Source organism: Megalobrama amblycephala, linkage group LG8 (genome assembly GCF_018812025.1).
Source record: "Megalobrama amblycephala isolate DHTTF-2021 linkage group LG8, ASM1881202v1, whole genome shotgun sequence".
NCBI lineage: Eukaryota > Metazoa > Chordata > Actinopteri > Cypriniformes > Xenocyprididae > Megalobrama > Megalobrama amblycephala.
The window spans coordinates 3,786,518-3,813,112 of NC_063051.1; the positions used below are offsets into that span (position 1 = coordinate 3,786,518).

At 35.2% G+C, this 26,595-nt stretch overlaps 1 protein-coding gene and 1 long non-coding RNA gene across 4 annotated transcripts; one reads left to right on the plus strand and one right to left on the minus strand.

Moving 5' to 3' along the window:
• The first annotated feature begins 2,805 nt into the window (after positions 1 to 2,805).
• On the plus strand, positions 2,806 to 22,179 carry mst1ra (macrophage stimulating 1 receptor a). 3 transcript variants are annotated; one of them, XM_048198784.1, is made up of 21 exons: positions 2,806 to 3,088; positions 4,108 to 5,372; positions 9,060 to 9,233; positions 9,674 to 9,811; positions 9,944 to 10,108; positions 12,488 to 12,648; positions 13,222 to 13,357; positions 13,474 to 13,610; positions 13,742 to 13,912; positions 14,032 to 14,128; positions 14,210 to 14,419; positions 16,593 to 16,739; positions 16,836 to 16,989; positions 17,114 to 17,203; positions 17,374 to 17,580; positions 17,694 to 17,774; positions 19,215 to 19,396; positions 20,179 to 20,288; positions 20,489 to 20,654; positions 20,867 to 21,003; positions 21,401 to 22,179. In XM_048198784.1, the coding sequence occupies exons 2-21, from the start codon at positions 4,182 to 4,184 to the stop codon at positions 21,609 to 21,611; spliced, it is 4,065 nt and encodes a 1,354-aa protein (XP_048054741.1). In that variant the 5' UTR covers positions 2,806 to 3,088; positions 4,108 to 4,181; the 3' UTR covers positions 21,612 to 22,179. The 3 variants fall into 3 exon arrangements, with proteins under 3 accessions (XP_048054741.1, XP_048054744.1, XP_048054742.1); XM_048198787.1 differs by having other exon boundaries at positions 2,807 to 3,088; positions 9,686 to 9,811; XM_048198785.1 differs by lacking the exon at positions 2,806 to 3,088 and adding an exon at positions 3,093 to 3,226.
• On the minus strand, positions 17,075 to 17,774 carry LOC125273438. The gene is made up of 3 exons (XR_007186071.1): positions 17,659 to 17,774; positions 17,316 to 17,504; positions 17,075 to 17,213 (listed from the first exon to the last, which is right to left on the minus strand). It is a non-coding gene; the product is annotated as an uncharacterized LOC125273438 (long non-coding RNA).
• Positions 22,180 to 26,595: the final 4,416 nt, after the last annotated feature.

Genomic DNA, 26,595 nt, shown 5'->3' on the forward strand with positions numbered 1-26,595 from the left:
CAATAATTGATTCTGTCCAACTACTGTACACAAGGTTTATGTATTTCTTTTCTTTCGTACTGTGTAATACTGTATTCACAACCACAAATGCTTACAGTAAAAAAAAAATAGTTTGGTTTCAGACTTGCTTTCGTGTTTACTGTGAATTTTTCGTGTTTACCGTGAACTTCTCTCTGCTACTTTCAGTCTTGTACAGAAATGTACATAGGAGCTTATAAAAGAAGAGCTTTATGTTTTGAATAACTGTGTGTATATGATTATATGAGATATCCAAAAATAGAATATTATGGCAAAGGTGTTTGCAATGTAAGACAAATGTTTGCTTTGAGATGTGTTTGTGATATTTTGAATGCAGTGCTTCATTTTGCAAGAGATGTGAGGCATTTGTGTGTGCATTTCTTGGATTTGTGTGTAAAATTTTAAAAAAAGAGGCAAAGCTTTGAAAATGTATATAAGCAGTTGAAAAAAACTATAAACCTCAAACTTACAGTTTTTATAATCGCTAGGACCAATTTCTCAATACTCAAGTCAATTTTTCAAAACTCTTCACACAGTGATCACATCAGCATCAGTCTGTGTGTGCTAAACTGCAGATCATTTATCATTGCTTTGGCACATGAGCACTTCTTTCAAATTAAATGAATTCTTTTCTCGACACGACCACCGGCAGAACTCTTATGTGCAAGGCCAGTTTGCATGACATAGTCTTTTCAAAACTGTTAAACTTAAGTTAAGAACCTAATACAAAAATGAATTACACAGCAATTTGTTATATTTCTACACAATATTGAAATATTCTTAATCAAAAAAAGTGAAATAATACTGTTTCAAAACAAATAGATGTAGCTGAACACCTATACACAGGTTTTAGTCTGTCAATTGTATTACCATCAAAAATTATTAAGAATTTAGTACTGAAATGTTAACTCGAACCATGTAACAAACTGCAGTGAGATTCTTGTTTGGTAAATACATTTTACAAAAGAAAACACTGTATAATGCTACCTGTTGTTAGTGTTTTTTTACATTATTGTTTTATGAGGGAGACAAGGGACATTAAAAAGCTAAAAATAAAACATTGTCTTATGGCTTTTATTACAATTTAAACTGCTTAAAATGTTCATATATTTTTACAAAAATGCACTGAAATTACAAAATTTAGCATGAAATTGGATATAGAGAGAGACAATAATGGATGCTATGACAAAAAGAAACATTTCTTAACTTTTTTTACTCAACAAAATGAACTACTAACTACTACTGTGTTGCTACTAACTACTAACTGCTAACAGGCATGGACTAAACTCTAATTTTGATTTCATGGGCTTTTTAACAACCTGCCTTTCTCTTTCTCTTGTTTTGGAAAGACTTCATGTATCACCCTGTTCCTCGGCAGAGGCCTGAGCTGCACCTTTGGACATTCAGAGACACACAGAGAGAGAATAGCATTCACTCCGTTGTGAATGGCTATGACGCAAATTCCTGACCCATGTAGTTTACTGGATACTCAGTTTAACAGCAACTCTATTTCCACCCGTTCTGGCAAACAGACACACACTAAAGAGGTCTAAACAGACCCCAAACAGAGTTTGAGCAGACAAAAGGAAGTCTGGATGACCTTTGTGCCTCAACTGGCTGTCCAAAATGGGTTGTTTAATAACAGGCTGAGCTGTTCTCAAAAGCTGTAATGAGCAGAAAAGTAGTTTCTTTCTCTGTCATTGCAATGTCCCTGTAACTATACGTGCAATTATAATTAATATCAGTAGCATCTACATTTGCAGTTTGTATATTATATTGCAGTCCCACAAAATAATGACATGCATGTTGTTTATTTGTATTGCTCAGTACTTAGGAACATAAAAAATATAGAATCTGACTTCATTTATATTTCATAGAATATTGTTTTAATGTCTTCAATGTCAAACAGTAAGAAAGCATTCTCAATTTATAAAACGCTGTTTAAATATGCAGGTTGTTGGCGCCACCATGTGGATATACTTAGGAATCCTTGACTTTGCAAGGTTAGCATCAATATTGAATTAAATTTGAATATAATATAATATAATATAATATAATATAATATAATATAATATAATATAATATAATATAATATAATATAATATAAAAATATGAGGACTATAAAATAATTAATCAAGATGCAAATGTGAGAATATAATTTCACACTTTGGTCTTCTCTGCATTCTGCAAGTATTGAATGCCATCATAATCATTCCTGATTTTTATTATTGACTGGAGAAAAGACCTTACTAAATAAACTATAATAAGAAAATAATGATTTATAAATTATTTATTTTTACAATTTTTTTTTATTTAATATTTAGACAAATAATGACAAATAAATTTGTAAAATAAAGTAGACCTAATTATTCCTATTTTTCTTATGTAGTATCTCACAAGAATTTATCTTATTTTCTTAGCAAACAATAACCTAAATTGTAAAAAGAACATCTGTAATCAATATATGTGGAAATCCATAATTACATCATCTGTTACGTCTACATGCCACTCGTGTAACAACATAATGATACACCCAAAACACGATCACTCATTTCTCCCACCCTCCCGGCCATTTTTATAGTTTTAATAGTGTGGAACAACAGTTTTATCATCACCACATCTACGTAAAGTGTATTAGGCCTGCTTTATTTATTGTGTAATGTGAATTGCTGGCTAAAATTTCCATTACATATGAATGCTGGCGTAACATTTTTCCCCCCTCACCCCAGAATAGCCTATAGCCTGTATTTGAACTAAATTCCATGCATTCCTTCAAAAATTATTTATTGCTCAGACTAGTCAAGGAAATCCAGATGTTAGTCGTCATCTAGATGTTAAATGCGCTTAAATGGTATTTAGACAGGGGAAGGGGTGTACAAGCCTTAATTTTGATTTCAATCCCTGGGGAGATGTTTAGGTTGAGAGAGTATTGTGCAACATCACTTCCTTATGAGGTGTTCAGGCGTGTTCTGTGGGATTGACCGTATTCTCTGTCTCATGCTAATACAAGAAGTCGATACCGTCCCGTAGCTACGAAGAAACAAGTTAAACTTGTGGGAGTTTTTTTCAGGTAGGTACAATTTATCAAGTACATTCACTGTTGTTGTTTTCTTTGGTGTTTTTGTAATGGAGTTTAACGTTTGAGCGCGCGCGTTCGCTCTTCATTAGACTTCAGAGAAAGAGGTAAAAGGCCACAGGTGAGCCTCAGGTAAATTCACACACTTTTTACTTTTTCTCCTTTTAGTGCTTAGACTTTTTGTAACATTTCCCTGGCACACGTCACATTTTAGTTCCTTTGTAATAGCCTATATAGACAACTCCGTTACTAAATTCGGAAATCAAAGCTGTTCACGCTCTGACATGTTTATTTATCGACTGTTTAAAACTGCGCGTGAAGTTGCATATGATTTTTGTTAGTCAGTAGGAAATTAGTTTACAGGGTGTTATGCACGTTCCAATATCCTACATTACAGAGAAAATCATTCACTTAAAGCTATATATTGCGTAATTATTCAGCCATTTTCCGTCTAATTCATAAGCTCACTTGCAAAATTCTACCATGGTAACCAGTTTCCGCCAAAATAGTTAATAAATATCAAATATGCTCTATTATTTATTGATTGAAAACAGTGGTTTCTAATATCACGTTACCACAATTTAACTATGGTAGGCTAAATGGTGAAAACTGGTAGGCTACATATTTGTATGATTTTTTCTTCTTCTCTTTTTTACACTATACACATTGTACAAAATTGAGCCCACAATATTTGAAGCAAAACCTTGAAGCATCAATACATTTTAAAAGTAAAGTATGTCAAAAATGATTTGTGTAATGAGCAATAATACATGCATAATAGAGTAAGGGAGTATTTTGCAATATAATAGAAATATAATCAAAATGCCAAGTAACAAGTCTATGAATATGTTGATCAGTTTAGTGAGAGCTGCATTTAGCACTCTTATTGCCAAGCTACTGTCAGGATGTAAATTGATGGAATGAATGTTGTTCTGACATAATGAAGAAAGCCTTTTACAGTGTATGTTAATCTCATTTTCATTTATTTTTGTCATTTTTTTTTCCATTCAAAGGTCCTGGTTATTTCATCATGTGTTAGTCACAGCAGTGACATCCCTTTTGCCTCAGGCTACATAGGACTTTGGAAATGTTCATCAGCCCCAGGACCTTGTTAAAGTGTGTCTGGTTGCAGATACATTTGACCTGTGCCCTAAAAACATGCCCTGCGATCCCACAAATGAACATAAACTTTTCTGTTGCCTATTCTGTCTCTTTTTTCCAAACTACAAAAGCCATACAGAACATAGTTGTTAATGAAAATTTTGCTGAAGTTTATGTAGCCTCTCAAAATGTTGTTGAAGCCTTGGACAAGAATCTCACTAAACTATGGGAATTAAGAACTGGCCCAGTTGGCAGTCCGGACTGTCAGACTTGTCACTGTGAAATTGAGAGTGAACCAGGAACTTCACTGGACACAGATAACCAAGTTCTTGTTTTAGAGCCTCAGGATCATCTTGACTTCCTGTACATCTGTGGGAGCACCCAGTATGGAGTCTGTAACATCCTTGAACTTAATAAAGACCAAAAACCATTTGACCCTGAATGTTTTTTCAATGAAAAAGCCAACTCGCCCTCAGATTGTCCTGACTGTGTTGCTAGTCCTCTGGGAACAAAGGTCAGTGTGGTCGAAGTTGGTTTTTCAACTTACTTCTTTACAGCAGCTACCATCAATACCACCATTGCTGGGACTTTCGGCAAGCACTCTCTTTCCATTCGTCGCCTACTTGCCACAGAAAATGGTTTTGAAAGCCAAGTGAAGGATCTGACGGTTCTTCCCAAATTCCAGGATACATTTACCATTGACTACATCTATACGTTCTCCACTGCAGAATTTGTGTATTTCTTATCTGTACAGCAGGAGAGCCCAATGAAACCAAACGGCAGGTTGCAGACCCATCTTGGGCGACTGCCGATCAAGGACAGCGAGGTTTGGATGTACAGGGAAATCGTTTTGGAATGCCGCCATGAGCCCAAACGCAGGAGAAGGAGCTTTAAGGATGTTGTGTACAACTCGGTTCAAGCTGCTCACTTCAGTACAGCAGGAAAGGAGCTGGCTGATGAGCTAGGGTTGAAGATGGAAAGCCCAATTCTGTTTGGGGTGTTTGCTGTAACAGATCAAAAGGGGAATCCTATCAGCCAGTCTGCCCTGTGCGCATTTCCAATGGACAACGTGAACAGTGCCATAGATAATGGGGTAGAGTCCTGCTGTTCAAATGGGACGGAGCGACTCTTACGGGGACTGTGCCATTTCCAGTCCTGTGAAATGTGCCCACATGAGGTTAGTTTGTATTTCACAGTGCAGTATCTTGACTATTCACATTAGGTTACATTGGTCTTGATTATTAACAAGTCACTGTTTCTCGATTCTGCTCCTCAGAACCCCCCTTTTTAGGTCTCTGGGTGATGCTCTAACAACCACCCAGATCCCCCTAGAAACTGCCTATGAATGCCATTGCCCTGGCAACCCCCCAAACACCATAACAATTAGCTTCCATTGCCATAGCAACCATCTAGCAATGCCCTAGCAACCCCCAGAACACCATAACCAATGCCCTTGCAACCATACAGAAACACCATATTAACTTTGCAAAACACCCTAACAATGTTACAGCAATCCCCAGAACATCCTAGCAACCACCTAGCAATGCAACAGCAACCACCCAGATAAGCCTAACAACACGTAGCAATGCCATAGCAACCACCCAGATTACCTTAGCAAATTGCAAATTCCCAGAACACCCTAGTATTCGCTTAGCAATGCCCTAGTAACCTGCTGGTAATGCCTAAAACATGATAGCAATTGGCTCACAATGCCCTAGCAACCTTCAGAGCACCCTAGCAACCACCTAGTAATGCCCTAGCAACCATTCGGATCACCTTAGCATTAATTTGTCAATATGAATGATTATTTTACCTTACTGAAATGCTGAATGAGTCATTTAAATTTGTCTACTGCCATTTTATGTTTCTACATGTACCTCAAGACTTGTCCCCATCTTGTGTTTAGTCAAAAAGTTTATGTAATTGGTCTAGTTTACATTACACAACCTGAACCTTAAAAGGAGCGGACCATAAAATATTTGATGGTTAGTAAAGCCACTTTCAGGAAATGACTCAGACAAACATTTGATTTCAGGTCAAATGTGGAGCTGCACTTGCTCAGGGATGTCTGTGAGAGTCAGATTTTATCAGACACTCTTATCTAGTGTGGATTGAAAGACTCTGTTGCGTTGTTGACTCCATGAAGTCACTTTCTGTTTTGTAGATACCAGCTACCACATGCTCATACATGAACTAATACGTCATTCAATACCTTACTACTAGTAGACTGAACTTTCTGTGGCAAAAGTTTGTGCTGAGTTTAGCTCTATCCTCAGGATCTTAATCAGGCGTTGAGCCAGTGCTGATAAATCAAAGAAAGTATGTAGTGGCAAGATATTCAGTAGTGTCATCAACAGTTTGCTTTTAACCAATAGAAACAGAGATAACGAGGGGATTGGCTGAAATAAATCAAGATTTACAATGCAAATGTCCTGTAGTTATAGTTTTTCTAAGATTGTGCATGCATTTTAACATGTCCGTTGTAAATAATTTCTGGACATTCCACTCTGTACATCCCACATACATTGTTTTTGTGTTTTTCATTTTTAATATTTCAATTTTTTGGCTTCTTGCAATTCCATTATATTTTACAGATTATTTTAATCCATTGATTAGTTATAGTGTGTATAACAAATAATGTATAACATGCATTTTTTTCAGACATACTAAGTTATTATGAATGATGATAATGAAAAAAAAAAAAGATTCCTTCCTTATTTATTCACCTTCCCAAAGAGAAATTCTGAAGAATGAGCTGATAACCACTGGATTGCCAGACTTGAGAACTGGATCAGTCAGTTTCGAAAGTACATGATAATTATTTTCTCTCATGAATGAATTTCCCTTCTTGATGGAGGTAAAGATTTTCAGTGAATAACAACTACAATTTCTCTCACAAAGTTATATTATTTCAGAAGATTTGTAATATCTTGCATGTATGGACCACTTTAATGATACTGTACTAAGGTGTTTTTACATCCTTTTTGAAGAATGGAAAACATTTCTCCTTTTGTGTTCCATGGGAGCAGGAAAGTCAACATATATGACAACATCTGTTCCTAAGTTCATTCATTTCTACAAGGCACAAAAATGTTAAAATCCTGACTGGACAGAGTGTTACCACTGACAGCCTGCACATATCCCACAAAATCCTAATTTGGTACAAGGGTTCAAGCTTTATGGGCAGGAAATCATTTATTACTGCCAGATGGTGTCTGGAGCCTTCCGTTTACAAGTTGTTGCTTCCTTTTCACTGGTTGCTGGTTGATGCATTTTTTTCTGTCACAATGACCCTCTTTTGAAGTCAGTAAAAAATTATAACAAAAATGGCACAGGAAATGGAAAATAAGTAAAAATGTTGATTTTGAAAAAGTGTCAGTGAAATTAAAATATAGCTGAGCTTTACATACCGGCATATAGACGTGGCTTTTACAGAAAGGGCTTAGATTAAGCCAGGATTAGGCCTTTCTGACATTTAAGTAGCTTTTATAAATGTGCCTTAGAAATAACAATACTGGTGTGCATCTTGAGACAAAGCAATGCCACTGACATATTTTAAGGTATGTCAAAATTATGCATTTTAGTCTGGGACTAATCTTTAGCCTTATCTTTAAAACCAGGGGATACACTTTAAAAAATAATACTCTATGTCTACTTAAAAAAAAAAAAAAATGTGGCAACAGATAACAAGCAATATTATTAATTAAAATTTAACAAATAAGAATTGAGTCCAAATTAATCAAATGAGCTCCTTAAAAGTGAGCCATTTAAAACTGCAAATAGCACACAAAAAATTAAGTAAAATTTAAACAAAAATATTGAGTTCATTGGACAAAACAAAGCTATATTAATAAATACTACTTAATGAAATTATTTTGACATACAACATTAAGTGAATATTATCAATAATATTAAGTGTATTATTTATATTAATGTATTTTAATTAATTAAATCAAATTTTAAGTATAAATAACAGACAGACATCAAAGATTAAGAACTCTTTATTTATCAGAAAATTGGGCAATACAAATGCAGACAAGGCACTGATTTTCCAGGTACAGATGAATCTATGTTCATAGTTTGTTGTAAGAGTTAAACAAAATGTTGAAATGATAATTATAAGGGCTGGAAAGGGAGCAGTGCACGTGAGCACTGGAAACAGCATACACTGTTATATGGTAGTGATAGGCTAATCATTTTAGCTTATCTGCTTTAGCCATTAATCGGTCTAAAACACGATTTCCTACTTTGTTGGTATTTTACTTACCTTTGTCAAAGAATTAGCTAAAAAAGCGTTGTCAGATCACCATCGTCTTCAGCCTCCACATTGTCAGCAGGAATCCAGTAAAGCCAGGCCTCGTAAACATAAACCATTCAATAGCAGTGTTCAGTAGGGTTACAGCTGCCTTATTTAGCCTTCTTTGTTCATATTAACACAAAGCAAAGTCCGCAAAAAGAGTGCCATCAGAAATCTCCTCACATTGTCTGCTACGGGAAGCGTCATTTCTTAAAAGCGTGCACTGCAATCAGAAATGCTTGTCCGTTGAAAACAACTAATTTCCATCATGTTGGATTCATTCCTTAACGACAAAATTGAGTAGATTTTGTTACAGACAATTTTAATTAATTTTAACACAAAAAAAATATTTTGTTAAATAAAGTTTACATATTAAATTCCATGAAATCTACAAACCCAAAGAATTACTTTTCTTGTAATTGCTGATTTTGCCGTTTTAATTTTGTGACATTGACATTTTCTGTGTATGCTCTGACTTTTACTTAGATTTTGCTAGCAATATTACATTAAAAAAACATTTTTTGCAGTCCCAAAGTATATTTTTTCATTTTGTTCTATTTTGTCTAGAATCCAGATGATTTTACTTGCAACACTCTCCCCACCATGGTGGCAAAGCCTTTCTACAGAGGGGACTTCTTCAATGGACGTATGAACGATGTGCTTTTCACTTCTATTCTGGTCACCACCATTGAGACCAAGACTGTGGCTCACATCGGCACGGATCAAGGAAGACTCTTGCAGGTTAATAGTGCATTACTATTTTTTTTATAGAAACAGATTCCTTTCCAAATACTGTGAAAATTGTTTTGCATCTTACTGAAATGTACTTAAATTTTAATGTGGAGCTAACATAGGTGTTTCTAAAGCCTTTTTAGGTGGGTTTCAGACCCCAGTCTTTCAACTTAGCCACCAAAAGTATCTACAATAACAAGATGTCTGAGTATTTTTTCACTCTGAATCCTTAACAGATATTAAAAACTTTAACGTTCATAACTTTCCCTCTAATCAGTGGCCAATCTGATCATAGGCCAGGCTTTCATTGGCTCCATATAATGGATGGTTACTATAAAAGAATGTTTTACCCATATAAGGACAAATGTTAAGCATATTTCATATTTGTGTGGCTGCGACTAAGTTTCCTTTTAGTAAATGTGTACATACAAAAGACATAAAAAAATTAGTTTACTTTTCAGGTCATTCTGAGCAGATCAGTCCCTGTAGTGTTTGCCAACTACTCTCTTGTGGAAGACATGCAGAGTGTGTCACGAATAGCTGCCATTCATTCTTCTGAGTCTCTGCTCTTTGTTGTTGGAAACAAGGTATGCCTGTTTTTCTGTACAGTTCAAAAGCTTATCAGCCATTCTGAAAGTGCACTGAAAGTGACTGAAGTGCATTTTTCTGTGTTTACAACCGTTCAATGTCAAATCTGTCCCTCTTCATCTTATGAACAGCTGATAACTGTGTCTCCCAGAGGTCCAGGCTGTGCCCATTTCATCAACTGTTCTGACTGTTTAGCGGCGCCCAAGTTTATGGGATGTAGCTGGTGTGATGGAGTCTGTTCCCAAAAGTGTGAAGATCAGTGGAGTAGAAACTCCTGCCCTCCTGTTATCACCCAGGTAACACATTGCCAGTGGAGTATGACAATAATTGGCCAGTAAATGTGACAATAAACTGTCTGTATTTAAGTTTGCATTCCTCATTATATACGGTGAGTACTGATAATATCATTGTAGTCATATCAGGGTAGGGCTGTGTTAACAACCACAGTACTTGTAGGTTTTGTCTCACACCGGATGGAATGCCAGCTTTGGCTGTGAAGTCATTCGAGTGAAAAAGAACCTTCATTTTGTACTATATACCACATTTTAGCATAGTAAAGTCATCAAAACTGAAATGGTGGTAGGAAAATTATGCAGTGTTGGAAAATGTTAGATCAAAGCTATCTTGGACAGTTAGATGCTAAGATGTATGCTGGGCATTTGTTGGCTGTTCCTTTGCTCTCCAAAGAATTGAAATGAAAATAATTAAAATAAGTAACTTCATATACTGTAGTACTATTCAAAATGTTAGAGTCAGTAAGATTTTTTAAACTTTTGAAAGAAATTGATGCTTTTGTTAATTAAGGAAAAGTTACAATGAAGACTTAATATATTACAAAATATTTCTGTTTGATTTCTACTTTTGAACTATTCGGTGACACTTTACAATAAGGTTCATTTGTTAATATTAGTTAATGTAATAACTTACATGAACTAACCATGAGCAATACATTTGTTACTGTATTTGTTAATCTTTGTTAACATTAGTTAATAAAAATCCAGCTGTTCATAGTTTGTTCATGTTAGTTCACAGTGCATTAACTAATGTTAACAAATACAACTCTTGATTTTGATAATGTATTAGTAAATGTTGAAATTAACATTCACAGAGATTAATAAATGCTGTAGAAGTGCAGTTCATGTTAACTAATGTTGGTAACTAATGTTAACTATTGAACCTTATTGTAACTATCTATTCATCAAATAATTGTGAAAAACTTAAGCAGCAAATCAGATTTCTGAAGGATCATGTGACATTGAACATTGGAGTAATGACTTATGAAAATTCACTTTTGCCATCACAGGAATAAATTAAAAGTAAAAAATGTTATTTTAAATTGTAATAAAATTTCACAATATTACTATTTTTACTGTATTTTTAATCAAATAAATGTAGCCTTTGTAGGCATAAGAGACTTCTTTCAAAAACATTTAAAGGTGCCATCGAATGTTTTTTACAAGATGTAATATAAGCCTAAGGTGTCCCCTGAATGTGTCTGTGAAGTTTCAGCTCAAAATACCCCATAGATTTTTTTTAATAAATTTTTTTAACTGCCTATTTTAGGGCCGATTTATGCGGTGCGGTCCCTTTAAATCTCGTGCTCTCCGCCCACAGAAGCTCGCGCTTGCCTTAAACAGTGCCTAAACAAAGTTTACACAGCTAATATAACCCTCAAATGGATCTTTACAAAGTGTTCATCATGCATGCATCGGATATTGTTTACATTTGATTCTGAATGAATTTGAGGCTGTGCTCCGTGGCTAATGGCTAATGCTACACTGTTGGAGAGATTTATAAAGAATGAAGTTGTGTTTATGAATTATACAGACTGCAAGTGTTTAAAAATGAAAATAGCGACGGCTCTCTTGTCTCCGTGAATACAGCAAGAAAAGATGGTAACTTTAACCACATTTTAACAGTACATTAGCAACATGCTAATGAAACATTTAGAAAGACTATTTACAAATATCACTAAAAATATCATGATATCATGGATCATGTCAGTTATTATTGCTCCATCTGCCATTTTTCGCTGTTGTTTTTGCTTGCTTACCTAGTCTGATGATTCAGCTGTGCACATCCAGATGTTAATACTGGTTGCCCTTGTCTAATGCCTTTCATAATGTTGGGAACATGGGCTGGCATATGCAAATATCGGGGCATACACCCCGACTGTTATGTAACAGCCGGTGTTATGTTGCGATTCGCCTGTTCTTCGGAGGTCTTTTAAACAAATTAGATTTATATAAGAAGGAGGAAACAATGGAGTTTGAGACTCACTGTATGTCATTTCCATGTACTGAACTCTTGTTATTTAACTATGCCAAGATAAATTCAATTTTTCATTCGAGGGCACCTTTAAAAATCGTATAAACCCCAAACTTTTGAAATGTAGTGCACATAGGCACGATTTATATTTCTCTGTGCAAATTACAAGCATTTAAGCGAAAGTGTTTAGTTAAAAAGATCTTTAAGTTCACGAAGCATAAATAGCAGTCAAAGACTTTTATTGACTGATATTGTATTTGTTTAATTAAAAACCAAGTAGACATGTTGTACAGTTATGTTTTATTTTAAGTACGGGACTGATCCAAATAACATAATATTTCAGTCCTTCTGTTTATTGTCACATTATGCGCAAACCCTAAAACTTTTTTTACACTCTTGCTTTTCAGTTTTTCCCCAGCACAGTGCCCTCAAATGGTAAGAGTGAACTCACTCTCTGCGGCTGGAACTTCCGATCAGCTTCCCGACCTGCTATCACTCAAACCTCTCACCAGGTTAAAGTGGGAAACAACAGCTGCACTATTATACCAGAGAAAAGCAGTAGCTCCCAGTAAGCAACACACACATTTTAGCTTCCACACAATAAGGTTTGACAAATACAGTTTTTTCTTTCTACTGAAACAGGAAACTATGGTAGGGGTGCATCAAATCATTTTTTTTGTTTGTTTTTTTTAAATAGCCAATACTCAGTTTATGGATAAACTGTCACTCAAATTGATGACCCAACACTGATAAACATGGACTAAAACGTTTCATTTTATCCCAACACACATACATATGTGTATTATTTACTATACTATTATAGTATTTATTAATATTTTGAATGAGCTTTTATGGTTATATTTTCAATTAGTTAATTTAATTTAAATTAATTTTAGTAGTTTATTTTTTGGTTAAAGTTTTAGTTATTTTATTATGCAAGTCATTTTTATTAGTTTTTATAAAAATATTTCTATTTAGCTTCAATTTCTTTTATTTCACTTTTAGTTTTAGTCATTTTAGTGCCACAACTTAAACATATTTTATTTCAGTTGGTAAGTTTTTTAAGTTTTTCATCTATTATTTATATGTTATTTTATGTGTACAGTCAATTCATGAATAGTATTTTTCATTCTTCTCTCAGGCTGGTGTGTAGGGTTGATGGTGAAGTGTCAGGTCTGGAGCAAAGTGTTAATATAACAATGGAAGTGAATGAAAAAAGAGTGGAAAGTGGATATTTCATCTCTGGGAAGGCTAGCATAGAAGGCTTCAGTTTTGTGGTAATGACCAAAACATTCTCAATCTTTAAATACTCCACTTAATTATGTTAAGTAATCATGTAGGATTTTGCTCTTTAAATTGGTAAAACTCTATCATACCTCATATCTTCCATTAGATCCCAGAAATCACAGATATCAATCCAAGCTTTGGACCTAAGTTTGGGGGAATCCTGGTCACCCTGTCAGGAAAACATCTGGATGCTGGTGGAAGCAGAACGGTCAGCCTTGGAGACAGAATTTGCCCTGTTGAAAGGTTATTGCGCCAGGTTACGAAATTCACAGTTCAACAGTTATAAGTCATGGGTTAGAAATATAACAGGGATGCAAGTACTTCATTTCTAACTACTGCTTTTTGAGTATTTTCCTCTTGTTGTTTCTCCACAGCACATCCAGCAATGGAACTTCTATTATTTGCAGATCTGAAGGTGTTGAGGAAACTTCAGAAGTAGATGTGAAGGTTGTAATTGATGAATCAACTATTTTAGCTACAAAAACATTTAGCTACATGGTGAATCCTGAAGTGATGGGTGTGAAGCCCGACTGTGGTTTTAGAAGGTGAGTCAAACATTGTTTTTCTTTTGTCACAACAATTTAATGGGGTCTTTAACAGTAAATGATGTAAAAGATCATTAAATTGTCCACTATGTATTTTCTTGGGTGTTGCTACAATGAAGAGGATCAAAAATTACCATCCTTGGGCAGCATCTAGACTCTCTTCCCCAGGCTGTCATTAACTACAAAGTCAACAAGAATACAGCACCTGTGCAAACCGTAGGACTCAATTATATTTTGAAGAGCCATGTTTAATAATAGTGAATATGTTGCCACTTATTGGATAATGTACCTCTTTAGGTGTGTGTTGGTCAAAGGAATCCCACCCAGATGGAGTGTATAATCCCGGAATGTGAGGAGTCAACAGGAATCCTCTCTGTGGATTTGGATGGAGCCAAGGAACTCCTGTCTCAGACTTTTACCTGTCATGCTAACGGGGAACCCATCCCATTTGAAACAGAGGGCCATGTGCTTGAGCTCAGCTCAATGCAGGACAAAGTCTCATTGCATGTGCGTCAGTGGTTGCATATATTATATATGTGGTTATATAGTCTCACATAGCCGGACCTTTAACTAAAAAAAACAAATAAAAAAAAAAACATAGTCAGACCTTTAACTAAAAAGTATATGATCTGACTAGGCCATGTATTCGTTAAATATTCATTAAAGTTTTTGTTAAATATTGATTTTAAAAATATTTTTTTAATATTTATATATAATATTTATTTTATATACATATAATATGCTTTAAGAATTTTAATTAATAATGTTGTTTTTACATTTTTGAACCAAAGCTTCATTTATTTGTTAAAAAAATTATTGATGAAAATACAGTAAAAACTGTAATATTGTCTCAAATTATTACCATTTAAGATAACTGTTTTCTATTTTAGTATATTTTAAAATGTATTTTGTAATAATATTTAAAAAAAAATTATCTTCATCTACAGGTGCTGGTCATATAATTAGAATATCGTGAAAAAGTTCATTTTTTTATTGTAAATTATTTTAAAAAATGAAACTTTCATATATTCTAGATTCCCTACATGTAAAGTAAAACATTTCAAAAGTTAATTTTTTTAAATTTGTTGATTAGAGCGTACAGCTCATGAAAGTCCAAAATCCAGTATCTCAAAATATTAGAATATTTACATTTGAGTTTCATTAAATGACCATCCCTACAGTATAAATTCCGGGTATCTCTTGTTCTTTGAAACCACACTAATGGGGAAGACTGCTGACTTGGCAATGGTCCAGTAGACAATCATTGACACCCTCCAAAAAGAGAGTAAGTCACAGAAGGTCATTACCGAATGGGGTGGCTGTTTACAGAGTGATGTATCAAAGCATATTACATGCAAAGTTGACTAGAAGGAAGAAATTGGGTAGGCAAAGGTGCACAAGCAACAGGGATGACCACAAGCTTGAGAATACTGTCAAGTAAAGCCGATTCAAACACTTGGGAGAGCTTCACAATGAGGCGAATGAAGCCAGAGTCAGTGCATCAAGAGTCACCACACTCAGAGATCTTCAGGAAAAGGACTACCAAGCCACTTCTGAATCAGAAACAACGTCAGAAGCATCTTACCTGGGCTAAGGAGAAAAAGAACTGGACAGTGGTTGAAAGTCCTCTTTTCAGATAAAACAAAATTTTGCATTTCATGTTGAAATCATGGTCCCAGTGTCTGAAGGAAGACTGGAGAAGCACAGAATCCAAGCTGCTTGAAGTCTAGTGGGAAGTTTCTGAAGTTAGTAATGATTTGGGGGGCCGTGACGTCTGCTGGTGTTGGTCCATTGTGTTTTATCAAGTGCAAAGTCAATGCAGCCATCTTCCAGGAGATTTTGGAGCACTTTATGCTTCCATCTTCTGACAAGCTTTATGGAGATGCTGATTTCCTTTTCCAGCAGGACTTTAGCACCTGCCCACAGTGCAAAAACCACTTCCAAGTGGTTTGCTGACCATGATATTACTGTGCTTTATTGGCCAGCCAACATGCCTGACCTGAATTTATGGGATATTTTCAAGAGAAAGATGAGAAACAGTTGATCCAACACATGATACAGATTATCTGAAGGCTCGATAGTGCCTCAGCAGTGCCACAGGCTGATCACTTCCATGCCACACTTCACTGATGCTGTAATTTGTGCTAGGAGCAAGTCATTTGCTGTAATATGTGCTGCCGACCAAGTATTGAGTGCACAAATGAACATTCTTTAAAGAACTTGAACTTTTCTGTTTTGAAAATCCATTTTTTGATTGATCTTAGGAAATATTCTAATATTTTGAGATACTGGATTTTGGACTTTCATGAGCTGTACGCTCTCTAATCATCAAAATTAAAAAAAAAAAAACCTTTTGAAATGTTTTACTTTACATGTAGGGAATCTACAATATATGAAAGTTTCATTTTTAAAATTAATTTACAATAAAAAAATGAACTTTTTGATGATATTCTAATTATATGACCAGCACCTGTATTCATCATCCAGCCAAAATAACAAAAATTTACTGACATGAAATGAAAACAACACAATAAATGATTTACTAAATTAAAATTATGACTAAAACTGTAAAAGTGAAAGCTGGTTCTAAGTCATAATTTGCATTTACAATATCAATTAAATTATTAGACTTCCAAATTTGTAGTATTATAATCTAATCAAATTCTTGTCTTTATTCCAGCACAAAAAACTGACCCTGGTGTCCAGTTGCATGGAAATCATCATGACAATTAATGGAGTGGATTGCAAGGCTACAGTTCTGGACAATGAGATCACTTGCCGGATCCCCAAAAATCTCACAATCCCTAGCCAGGGGGCGCCAGTCAAGGTCAGTGTCTGTAATCGATTGAATTCAGCTTTGATGAATTTAAGATGGCTCTACATTTCATTCATGATGTACTACTATTCCACTTTATTTTCCCAGGTGTTTGTGAATGGAGAAGAATTTGACATTGGTGTGGTAGTTACTACAGAGAGCAATTTTATTTTGGGCATGGTGCTGGGCATCATAGCTGCAGTTTGCTTGGGGGCAGGTCTGGCCTATGGAGCCATGGCACATGAGCGCAAGAGAAAAAAATGTAAGTGCCCTCATTAACTTTTTGGTCGCAACAACAGGGCAAGAGGTCCTTTACTGTATGAAAAATGAATGTCAAATTTGGTGAATATGAATGTAAAAAAAAAAAAAAATTGTTTGGTTGGCAGCTGCACTTGCTCAGGTTCGACTATCCATGCGTTCATCTCACTTGGCAGTGGAGAATTATGACAGATCTCCTGATGGTGACTACAGAAGAGGTGAGACAGCCTGTGAAAACAATGAGACAGACAATAAAATTTACCTATAATTTAATTAATGACAGAATTTTCATTTTTGGGTGAACTATCCCTATAAAGCCCTACTTGGTACCTTGCATCTTTGTAAAGAGTGTCCATTCTTCAGTGAACATAAATTGTGTTTCCTGTAGGTATGACAGTTCCTCCATTCCAAGGCTCGAGCTCAACGTTCACCAGTCTTCCGTATTCTGGCTCGATGGACTCTGCAGCAGCTCCTTTGATACAATCTCCGACAATCTCTATGTCTGCTCTCCGGCCAGATCTGCTGGAAGAGGTGAAGAATGTTTTGATCTCACCCAAGAAGGTCAAAATCCAGCATGACCAAATCATTGGCAAAGGTACATTTTTTTAGGGCAATAGCAATCCATCTGGTTTTGGTAAATTTCCATCTTTCTCATTTAATAGCACATACTCACCTCAAATCTTAATACTCATCTCAAATCTTCCTCAGGACATTTTGGAACGGTGTATCATGGATATCTTACTGATAGTGATGAAAAAGAGACTCACTGTGCTGTTAAGTCACTCAATAGTAAGTATATTAACACTTTTAAATAGAGGTGCACCAAAGTTAAAATTGTGGCTGAAACAATAAGCTGATAATTATTTTAATTTTTATTAACATTTAATTTAATTTTTTATTTTATTTTATTATATGTTAAGGCCAATAACTGAATAATCTAAAAATTAAAAATAAACCAGTAAAATCTATCATTTTAAATTTTAAAAGTGAATTCGGCATCGCAATATTATAATATACAGGATAAAGATTACATTTAACAGTGTTATTAAAGTATTAGTGTTATTAAAAAGTAATTTTAAAGGTGCCCTAGAATTCTTTTTCACAAGATGTAATATAAGTCTAAGGTGTCCCCTGAATGTGTCTGTGAAGTTTCAGCTCAAAATACCCCATATATTTTTTATTATTCAATTTTTTAACTGCCTATTTTGGGGCATAATTAAATATGCGCCGATTCAGCGCACGTCCCCTTTAAATGCTCGCGCTCCCCGCCCCCAATCTCGCAACTCTATAATACATTGCATAAACAAAGTTCACACAGCTAATATAACCCTCAAAATGGATCTTTACAAAGTGTTCATCATGCAGCATGTCTAATCGCGTAAGTATAGTATTTATTTGAATGTTTACATTTGATTCTGAATGAGTTTGATAGTGCTCCGTGGCTAAAGCTAACATTACACACTTTTGGAGAGATTTATAAAGAATGAAGTTGTGTTTATGAATTATACAGACTGCAAGTGTTTAATATTGAAAATAACGACGGCTCTTGTCTCTGTGAATACAGTAAGAAACGATGGTAACTTTAACCACATTTAACAGTACATTAGCAACATGCTAACGAAACATTTAGAAAGACAATTTACAAATATCACTAAAAAATATCATGATATCATGGATCATGTCAGTTATTATTGCTCCATCTGCTGTTTTTCGCTGTTGTCCTTGCTTGCTTACCTGCAATAAGTCTGATGACTCGGCTGTGCACATCCAGACATTAATACTGGCTTGTCTAATGCCTTGAACATGGGCTGGCATATGCAAATATTGGGGGCGTACATATTAATGTTCCTGACTGTTGCGTAACAGTCGGTGTTATGTTGAGATTCGCCTGTTCTTCAGAGGTCTTTTGCACAAATCAAATTTACATAAGAAGGAGGAAACAATGGTGTTTGAGACTCACTGTAAGTCATTTCCACGTACAAAAATTCAATTTTCAATTCTAGGGCACCTTTAAGTGAGAGTTAAATATCCATTATCAACCATTATATATCTCACATTGACCAATGTCGATAAAGTATTAGTAAGCTTATGAAAAGACATATATTCATTTTTTCAAACATCAAACTCATTGAAACAAAGTGACATTACAGTTTACATTACAACATTAACATGCCTAGCCATTATGAAAAAGACAACTGTAAATATGCATTTCATATTCTTTCTTGAAAGGGATCACCGATCTGGAGGAGGTGGAGCAGTTTTTAAGAGAAGGAATCTTTATGAAGGCCTTCCACCATCCCCATGTCCTATCTCTTCTGGGCATTGTGCTTCCAAGTGATGGACTTCCCCTGGTGATCCTGCCATACATGAAACATGGAGACCTCCGGCATTTCATCCGCTCTGCACAGAGGGTGAGCACATTCATTTTATACAACAAGTCAATGTCTGGAACAACATACCATATATTAAAGGGTTAGTTCACACAAAAATGAAAATTTCTTTCCATCTTCGAAACACAAATTGAGATATTTTTGATGAAATCCAAGAGGTATATGACTCGTCCATAGACAGCAATATAACCACCACTTTCAAGGTCCAGAAAAGTAGTAAAAACATTGTTAAAACAGTCGACGTGACTGCAGTAGTTCAACCTTAATTTTATGAAACGACGAGAATACTTTTTGTGTGCAAAAACAAAACAAAAATAGTGACTTTATTAATAAGATATTTATAACAATATCTTCCCTTCTGTGTCATTCTCATATGATGTTTATGTCCAGAGCTTCTAGGTTCTATATCAGAATGCCGACTCATTATTGGCCGGCTCCTGCGTCAGCATCACACGCATGCGTCGTGCTGCTCACGTGTACAGCGTCGACCAATACTGAGCCGGTATTCAGACGTAAACACGGAAGCCTTCCCTGTCAACTGTGTAAGGATAATGACAAGAAAAAGAAGAGATTGTTGAATAAAGTCGATATTTTTGTTTTGTTTTTGCGCACAAAAAGTATTCTCAGCGATTCAAAAAATTATGGTTAAACTGCAGTCACGTCGACTGTTTTGTCTGATTGGTCGATCAGAATGTTGCTCCAGAACAAACAAGGATGGTTATCCAGAAACATTTTTATCTTTATAAAATCAGGTCACCTTACTAAAAAATGTTGCCCCATACAAATATATCCTTCATGTTCAGAGTCCTACAGTGAAGGACCTGATTGGCTTTGGGCTTCAAGTTGCCAAAGGAATGGAGTATCTTGCAAACAAGAAATTTGTGCACAGAGACCTTGCTGCACGCAACTGCATGTAAGTAACCGGCAACCTTAATTACCTTAATATCATAATGTACCTAGTATATATATATATATATATATATATATGTATATATATATATTTTTTTTATACACACCAAATTGTAATCAACAGCCTTTTTTGTTATTCTACCAAAGTACAATGAGTACGGACAAATAAATTGCTAACGAATATAATGGAACTGCTTTCCCTAGGCTGGATGAGTCATTTACAGTGAAGGTGGCTGACTTTGGCATGGCACGTGATGTCTATGATAAGGAATACTACAGCATCCAGGACAGCAAGAAAGCAAAGCTGCCAGTCAAATGGATGGCTTTAGAAAGTCTACAGACACAGAAATTCACCACCAAATCAGATGTGGTAAGTTTAAACGTGGAAAATCTTTTTACCATTTCAAGAATCCTGTTTTTAAAATCACATGAATAATTGCCTCACTTCCATCAGAATCAGGGTTAAAATAACCATTTTTATGTAAATGTATCAAACAGAGGAATTTCTGTTTCAGCAAGATGGTATGACACTACATTCTTTTTAGAACATACATACAAATTTATGCATTTTATTCCCTCTAGTGGTCTTTTGGAGTGTTGATGTGGGAGATGATGACAAGAGGGGCCAGTCCGTATCCTGATGTGGACCCTTATGACATTACAGCATATCTGATGCAAGGCCGTCGACTGCCACAGCCACAATACTGCTTTGATTCCCTGTATGATTTTATGTGCATTTACCTGACATTCATTTTAAAGGGGTATTTAATGTGGAATCAAAAATGTATTGGCATTCACTGATCACAACTTTTTAATGTCAGACAGCCACAAAATCGCCCACATTTACATGTCAACAACACCTATTTAGCATTCGGAAAATTGCCCAATCACAGTGAAATAATGAGAAAGCATGATAAATAGGTTATTATTAACCATAAACACCAGAAGACTTCATGTTAAAAGTAAAATGTCAAAAATTTTAATAAAAAAGTAAATTATTTAGAAATGATTATGTACTTTATTATATAATTATTATATACTATATAGTATAAATTAAATACATAAATTATCATATACTATATTTAGGTATGTCATATATATACTTTTGTATTGTAGGTGGTCCATCCTATTGCAGTGCTGGCATCCTGAGCCTGAGAAGAGACCAGGTTTCCCTACGCTCGTGCAAGCTATTCAAGAGATCCACTCCAACCTAGAGGGGGAGCATTACATCAACCTCCAGATCACCTATGTGAATCTAGACCAGCCCCGGCCATACTCCTCACTTTCCCCGGCCCCACCCGCACAATCAGACCACTCTTCCAACTGACCCTGGTCCCAAATGAAGTCTGAGCTGCCTTCATCCTGTGGATTCAAAGGCAATATAGTCCTGTGAAGTTTGAGAACCAAAGAGCATGCACTGAAGATGATCTGCTGTATTTGGAGAATCCCAATGTGTGTCCAGCCGAAGACAATGCACATTCTTTATGTGCCTCTGTAATGGTCATGCTTTTGTGAACTAGTTGCACAGCCGAATTGGTGTCTTGTCTTCGGGATTTTAGCAATTTCTGGGCAGATTTCTGCACTTTTTAAATGAATGCAAATCTTTTGCTGTGTTATGTTGATTGTCAGGTTTTTTATACTTTTTTTTTTAAAGCACATGGAATTGTTTAACAACTGAATCATCTGCTATTGCTCATACTTTATAGTGCAACACTGTTCTATCCATACGAAATGCGATAAGATTCCAGAAACAAGCCATTTTTATGTCCACACTGCCAGTAAAAATTATAAGAGCAATATGATTACTTGAAATACGGTTCCATCAGTTTCTTTTTACTACATTTATTTGTGATAATTTGTTTATTGTAAATAAAGAGTAATGTTTTGACATTAAATTTCAAACTATTTTAAACATTTAAAAATTCTTGCATAATTATAAATGCAGTTTTAATGATCTTAAATTGTACAAAATTCTTGCCATTCCTCAAGACTACAGGGAATGTTCTCAGAACTTTGACTATTGTTCTGTTCAAAGTTATGAACAAACATTTTTTCAGTAACGTTAAAGGGTTAGTTCACCCAAAAATGAAAATAATGTTCGTCTCGTTTTACACCCATAAGACACAAATTAAGAACACAAATTAAGATATTTTTGATGAAATCCGATGGCTCAGTGAGACCTCTAGACAGCAATGTCATTGAACTTCTCAAGATCCAGAAAGGTACTCAAAACATATTTAAAACAGTTAATGTGAGTACAGTGGTTCAATCTTAATATTATAAAGCGACAAGAAAACTTTTTGTGTGCCAAAGTCACATGGTTTGGCATTTTGACACGCGATCCGAATCACTGATTCGAAACAAAAGATTCGAAGCAGTGTTTTTTCAAAAAATTGGCCATCACTAGATATTATTGAAAAGTCGTTATTTTTTTTGGGCGCACAAAAAGCTTTCTTGTTGCTTCATAATATTAAGATTGATCCACTGAACTCACATGAACTGTTTTAAATATGTTTTGAGAATCTTTCTGGATCTTGAGAAGTTCAATGACATTGTTGTCTATAGAGGCCTCACTGAGCCATCGTATTTAATCAAAAATAACTTAATTTGTGTTCCGAAGATAAACGAAGGCCTTACAGGTGTAGAACAACATGAGGGTGAGTAATAAATGACATTATTTTCATTTTTGGGTGAACTAACCCTTTAATAGAATGTTCATTCAAAGTTATCTGGGGTCTCATTTATAAAACTGTGCGTAGGATCCCTACTAAAAGTGTACGTACGCGCAAAAGCTAGATTCTGCGTACGCACAAAAAAAATCAGATTTATAAAACCATGCGTACGCCAGAACCTGCGCACAAATCCCTTTATAAATCCCAGTCAGCGGAAGATTGTGCGTACGTGCATCTCCACCCTGTCTCCTCCCCGAAATCACCATATATGGAGCCTACGACGCCTAGTTTTACTATGCATAACCTCATCTGCATATCATTTCCATACACGTTCCCAACCACGTGACACCATGGTTAACACCGTCAAAGGTACAAAACATTGGAAAATATTAGATATGGATTATAAATGCCATTTGTGCCACATTATATTGATAAAGATCATCCAGTATCCTCTTTATGTTTTAGAATAAATATATCAAAATATCCATAAAAACAAAATTGTATAAAATACTTCAGATAAAGGTTTTAGAATAGAGTTGATTCATTCATTTCCACTGGCCAAATAGTATTTGAATAGTTTTAAACAATTCAAATCAAATTTATGCAGTTTTGCTGATGAGGTGAACATATCTTTTAGGAAGTGTATAGGCTATTTTTTAGTGGAAACAGATTGGCCTACTTATTTATTGCAGTGTAAATACAATTGTCTGACTCGGCGCGTCACTGACAAAGGATTTTAAAAAGAAAACATGCAAATCTTACCGTTTTCCTCAAATTATATTCTTCAAATGGTAATTGTTTGAAGATCCTTCACACCAACACCTCATGCAGCTGTGGCTGTACAGTAAGATATCATTGGACCTATTCAAACTGGACAACGGACCGTTCGACCATCGAATCCAGCAGTGTCTTCCATAATATCGAAGTTAAGTGTGCATCACTGATCGTCCAAAAAATATTTTGTCATAACATCTGCAGTTTAGTTTAAAGAGGAATTATTGTGCTCCCAGCGCTCCTCGCTGTCATAAAACAGCGTGTCACTGGAAAAGTGATCGAAAGTAGCACATCTACTATCTCAATTCATATCACTTTTGTCTCCAGAATGTGCGTACGCACGGCTCAAAGTTTGCTTAAAGGTGCGCACATTCTCCCGTCAAGTTTGTTTTTATAGATCACAACCTTTGCGCGGGAACTGGCGTACACATGCTTCCAGCCCCGTTTTGTGCGTACGCACGCTTTATAAATGAGACCCCTGGTCTATGGAGTCAAATTAATGCCTTAAAGTTTTGCACAAAAATAAAGTTTTGCAAAACAAAAAAAAGAATTGAGCAATAAAAAAATGTTTTGCAAACAAAAATAAAGAATTGCAAAGGAAAAATAAAGTATTGAGCAGAAAAAAATAAGTTTTGCAAGCAAAAATAATAAATTGCAAAATAAAATAACGTAGTGCAAAAATAAAAATATAATCAATTACAAAAATCAATGACAGCTGTAATCCTATTTTATCTTTGCCACATATTTTTCATGCTCAAACCTACTAAATCATTTGCAACGCTCATTTTATTCTGCGTTTCAGTCAAGCGTGCGCTCACGATACCGGCTTTCGTTTGCGCTGCACTGTTCTGTGCGGTTCTCTTTATGGCACTGGTTTGACGTGGGGGTGGAGTCAAGAAACGGGGGCACGCCCCCGCGAAACACGTCATCGGCAGGAGACGCAGATCGCAACAGAACAGATCAAGCATAGAGACAGAGCGCATTTATCATAATCTGAAAACCATGCCCACCGGGGGAAAAACAATCCAACCGTCTCCATTGACTTTGTAATGCATGAGGCTGCCTCCTTGTCTTTTCTGACTCATTAGAAAAAAACAGAACAATGCCTAAAAGCTGCTGTGTGACAAGGTGTACAGCTAACAAGCTAAAAAACCCAGAAATAAGTTTTTATAAGCTGTCGACCCCAAAAAACGAATGTTTAAGGACACAAAAGTGGATACAGGCAGTGAGACAGAGCACAACAGGTCATATTACTATAAGAAATGCATTGGAGGGGGTCGTAATTGGCGACAACATATGCTAAACAAACCAACAAAAACAAACCATTCATTATTTTTAACCATGTCAAAGAATTATTTCACCTGTCGCTGATTACGTTCCCCTCCAATGCATTTCGCGGGGGCGTGCCCCCGTTTCTTGACTCCACCCCCACGTCAATCCAGTGCCATAAAGAGAACCGCACAGAAAAGTGCAGCGCAAAAGAAAACCGGTATCGTGAGCGCACGCTTGACTGAAACGCAGAATAAAATGAGCGTTGCAAATGATTTAGTAGGTTTGAGCATGAAAAATATGTGGCAAAGATAAAATAGGATTACAGCTGTCATTGATTTTTGTAATTGATTATATTTTTATTTTTGCACTACTTTATTTTATTTTGCAATTTATTATTTTTGTTTGCAAAACTTATTTTTTTCTGCTCAATACTTTATTTTTCCTTTGCAATTCTTTATTTTTGTTTGCAAAACATTTTTTTATTGCTCAATTCTTTTTTGTGTTTTGCAAAACTTTATTTTTGTGCAAAACTTTAAGGCATTAATTTGACTCCATACCTGGTCTTTAATAATGCTCTCAAAACATTAGCACAAAAACATTTATACATCGTTCATGGAATTTTTTTAGTTAGGATGTTTGTCTAACATTTTTGTTAAAAAAATGTAACTAGGGTGAATTCAAGGTGATTTGGACACTTTTTGCCATTGAGATTGGCAAAATGGAATGATTAGATGGAATGTTTGCGTAACCAAGAAAAATGTTAAAACATAAAAAAAAAAAAAAAAATGGATATTTTGAATGAAATGTCAGAATCACATAAATGTCAGAAATAAAATATTTACATAACTTAATAGGAAAATGTTCTAAGAACATATTTTTTTTTAGCTGGGTATATGTAAAAGTAAGCTAAAATGGTGGACAACTTGATTATTTAAGAAATTTAAATGAAAAATTGTTAGCTCTCAAGTTTTTAATGACAATGATTGATTCTAACCTATTAAAAACACATCACTTAGGTTGTGCAGGCTATTGAATAATGTTAACTAAGATGCAAATAGCTAAGCAACATTGTTTTTAGCAAAGTAATAGCTAATATCTCAGTGACCTACAGTAGCTGTGACAAATGTTCTAATAATAAATTATTCTATAGGGATTTAGGGCATGTATTTGGAGGGATTCACATTCCTCGTCACTGGAGGTCAGTATATACCTACTGTAGGTTATTTTCCACATCCATAATTATTAGTATCAGTAGGTTGTGTTGAGGTTTGTTCTCTACTAGATTGCAGTGAGTCATAGTTGTCACATTGGGAAGAAATGCAACACTTAAATGCCAGTGTCATGAAATGCCGAGTCATTTCTGTCTTTTCAGTTTATCTGCTTGCCTTGATCTCTTTAAAATCCATTTAAATTTAAATCATATAGTAGAAAGTTATTCACAAGTGAGGATTAATGTCAACATGATATGAAAATTGACTCTGGTGCACAATCCATAAGTGATTTGTTTTAAAATGCAGTAATTTAGCGCTGACATTTTGTGATGAAATAATAGCAACAATAGTTACTATTTAAAAATATGCAGACTCCATGTCT

Excerpts from the sequence above, each read along its gene's own strand:
- mst1ra (XM_048198784.1), top strand. The coding sequence starts at position 4,182 with ATGTTCATCAGCCCCAGGACCTTGTTAAAGTGTGTCTGGTTGCAGATA. Across the intron at positions 10,109-12,487 it reads GCCCTCCTGTTATCACCCAG|TTTTTCCCCAGCACAGTGCC; the intron begins GTAACACATTGC and ends CTTGCTTTTCAG. Across the intron at positions 13,913-14,031 it reads CCCGACTGTGGTTTTAGAAG|AGGATCAAAAATTACCATCC; the intron begins GTGAGTCAAACA and ends GCTACAATGAAG.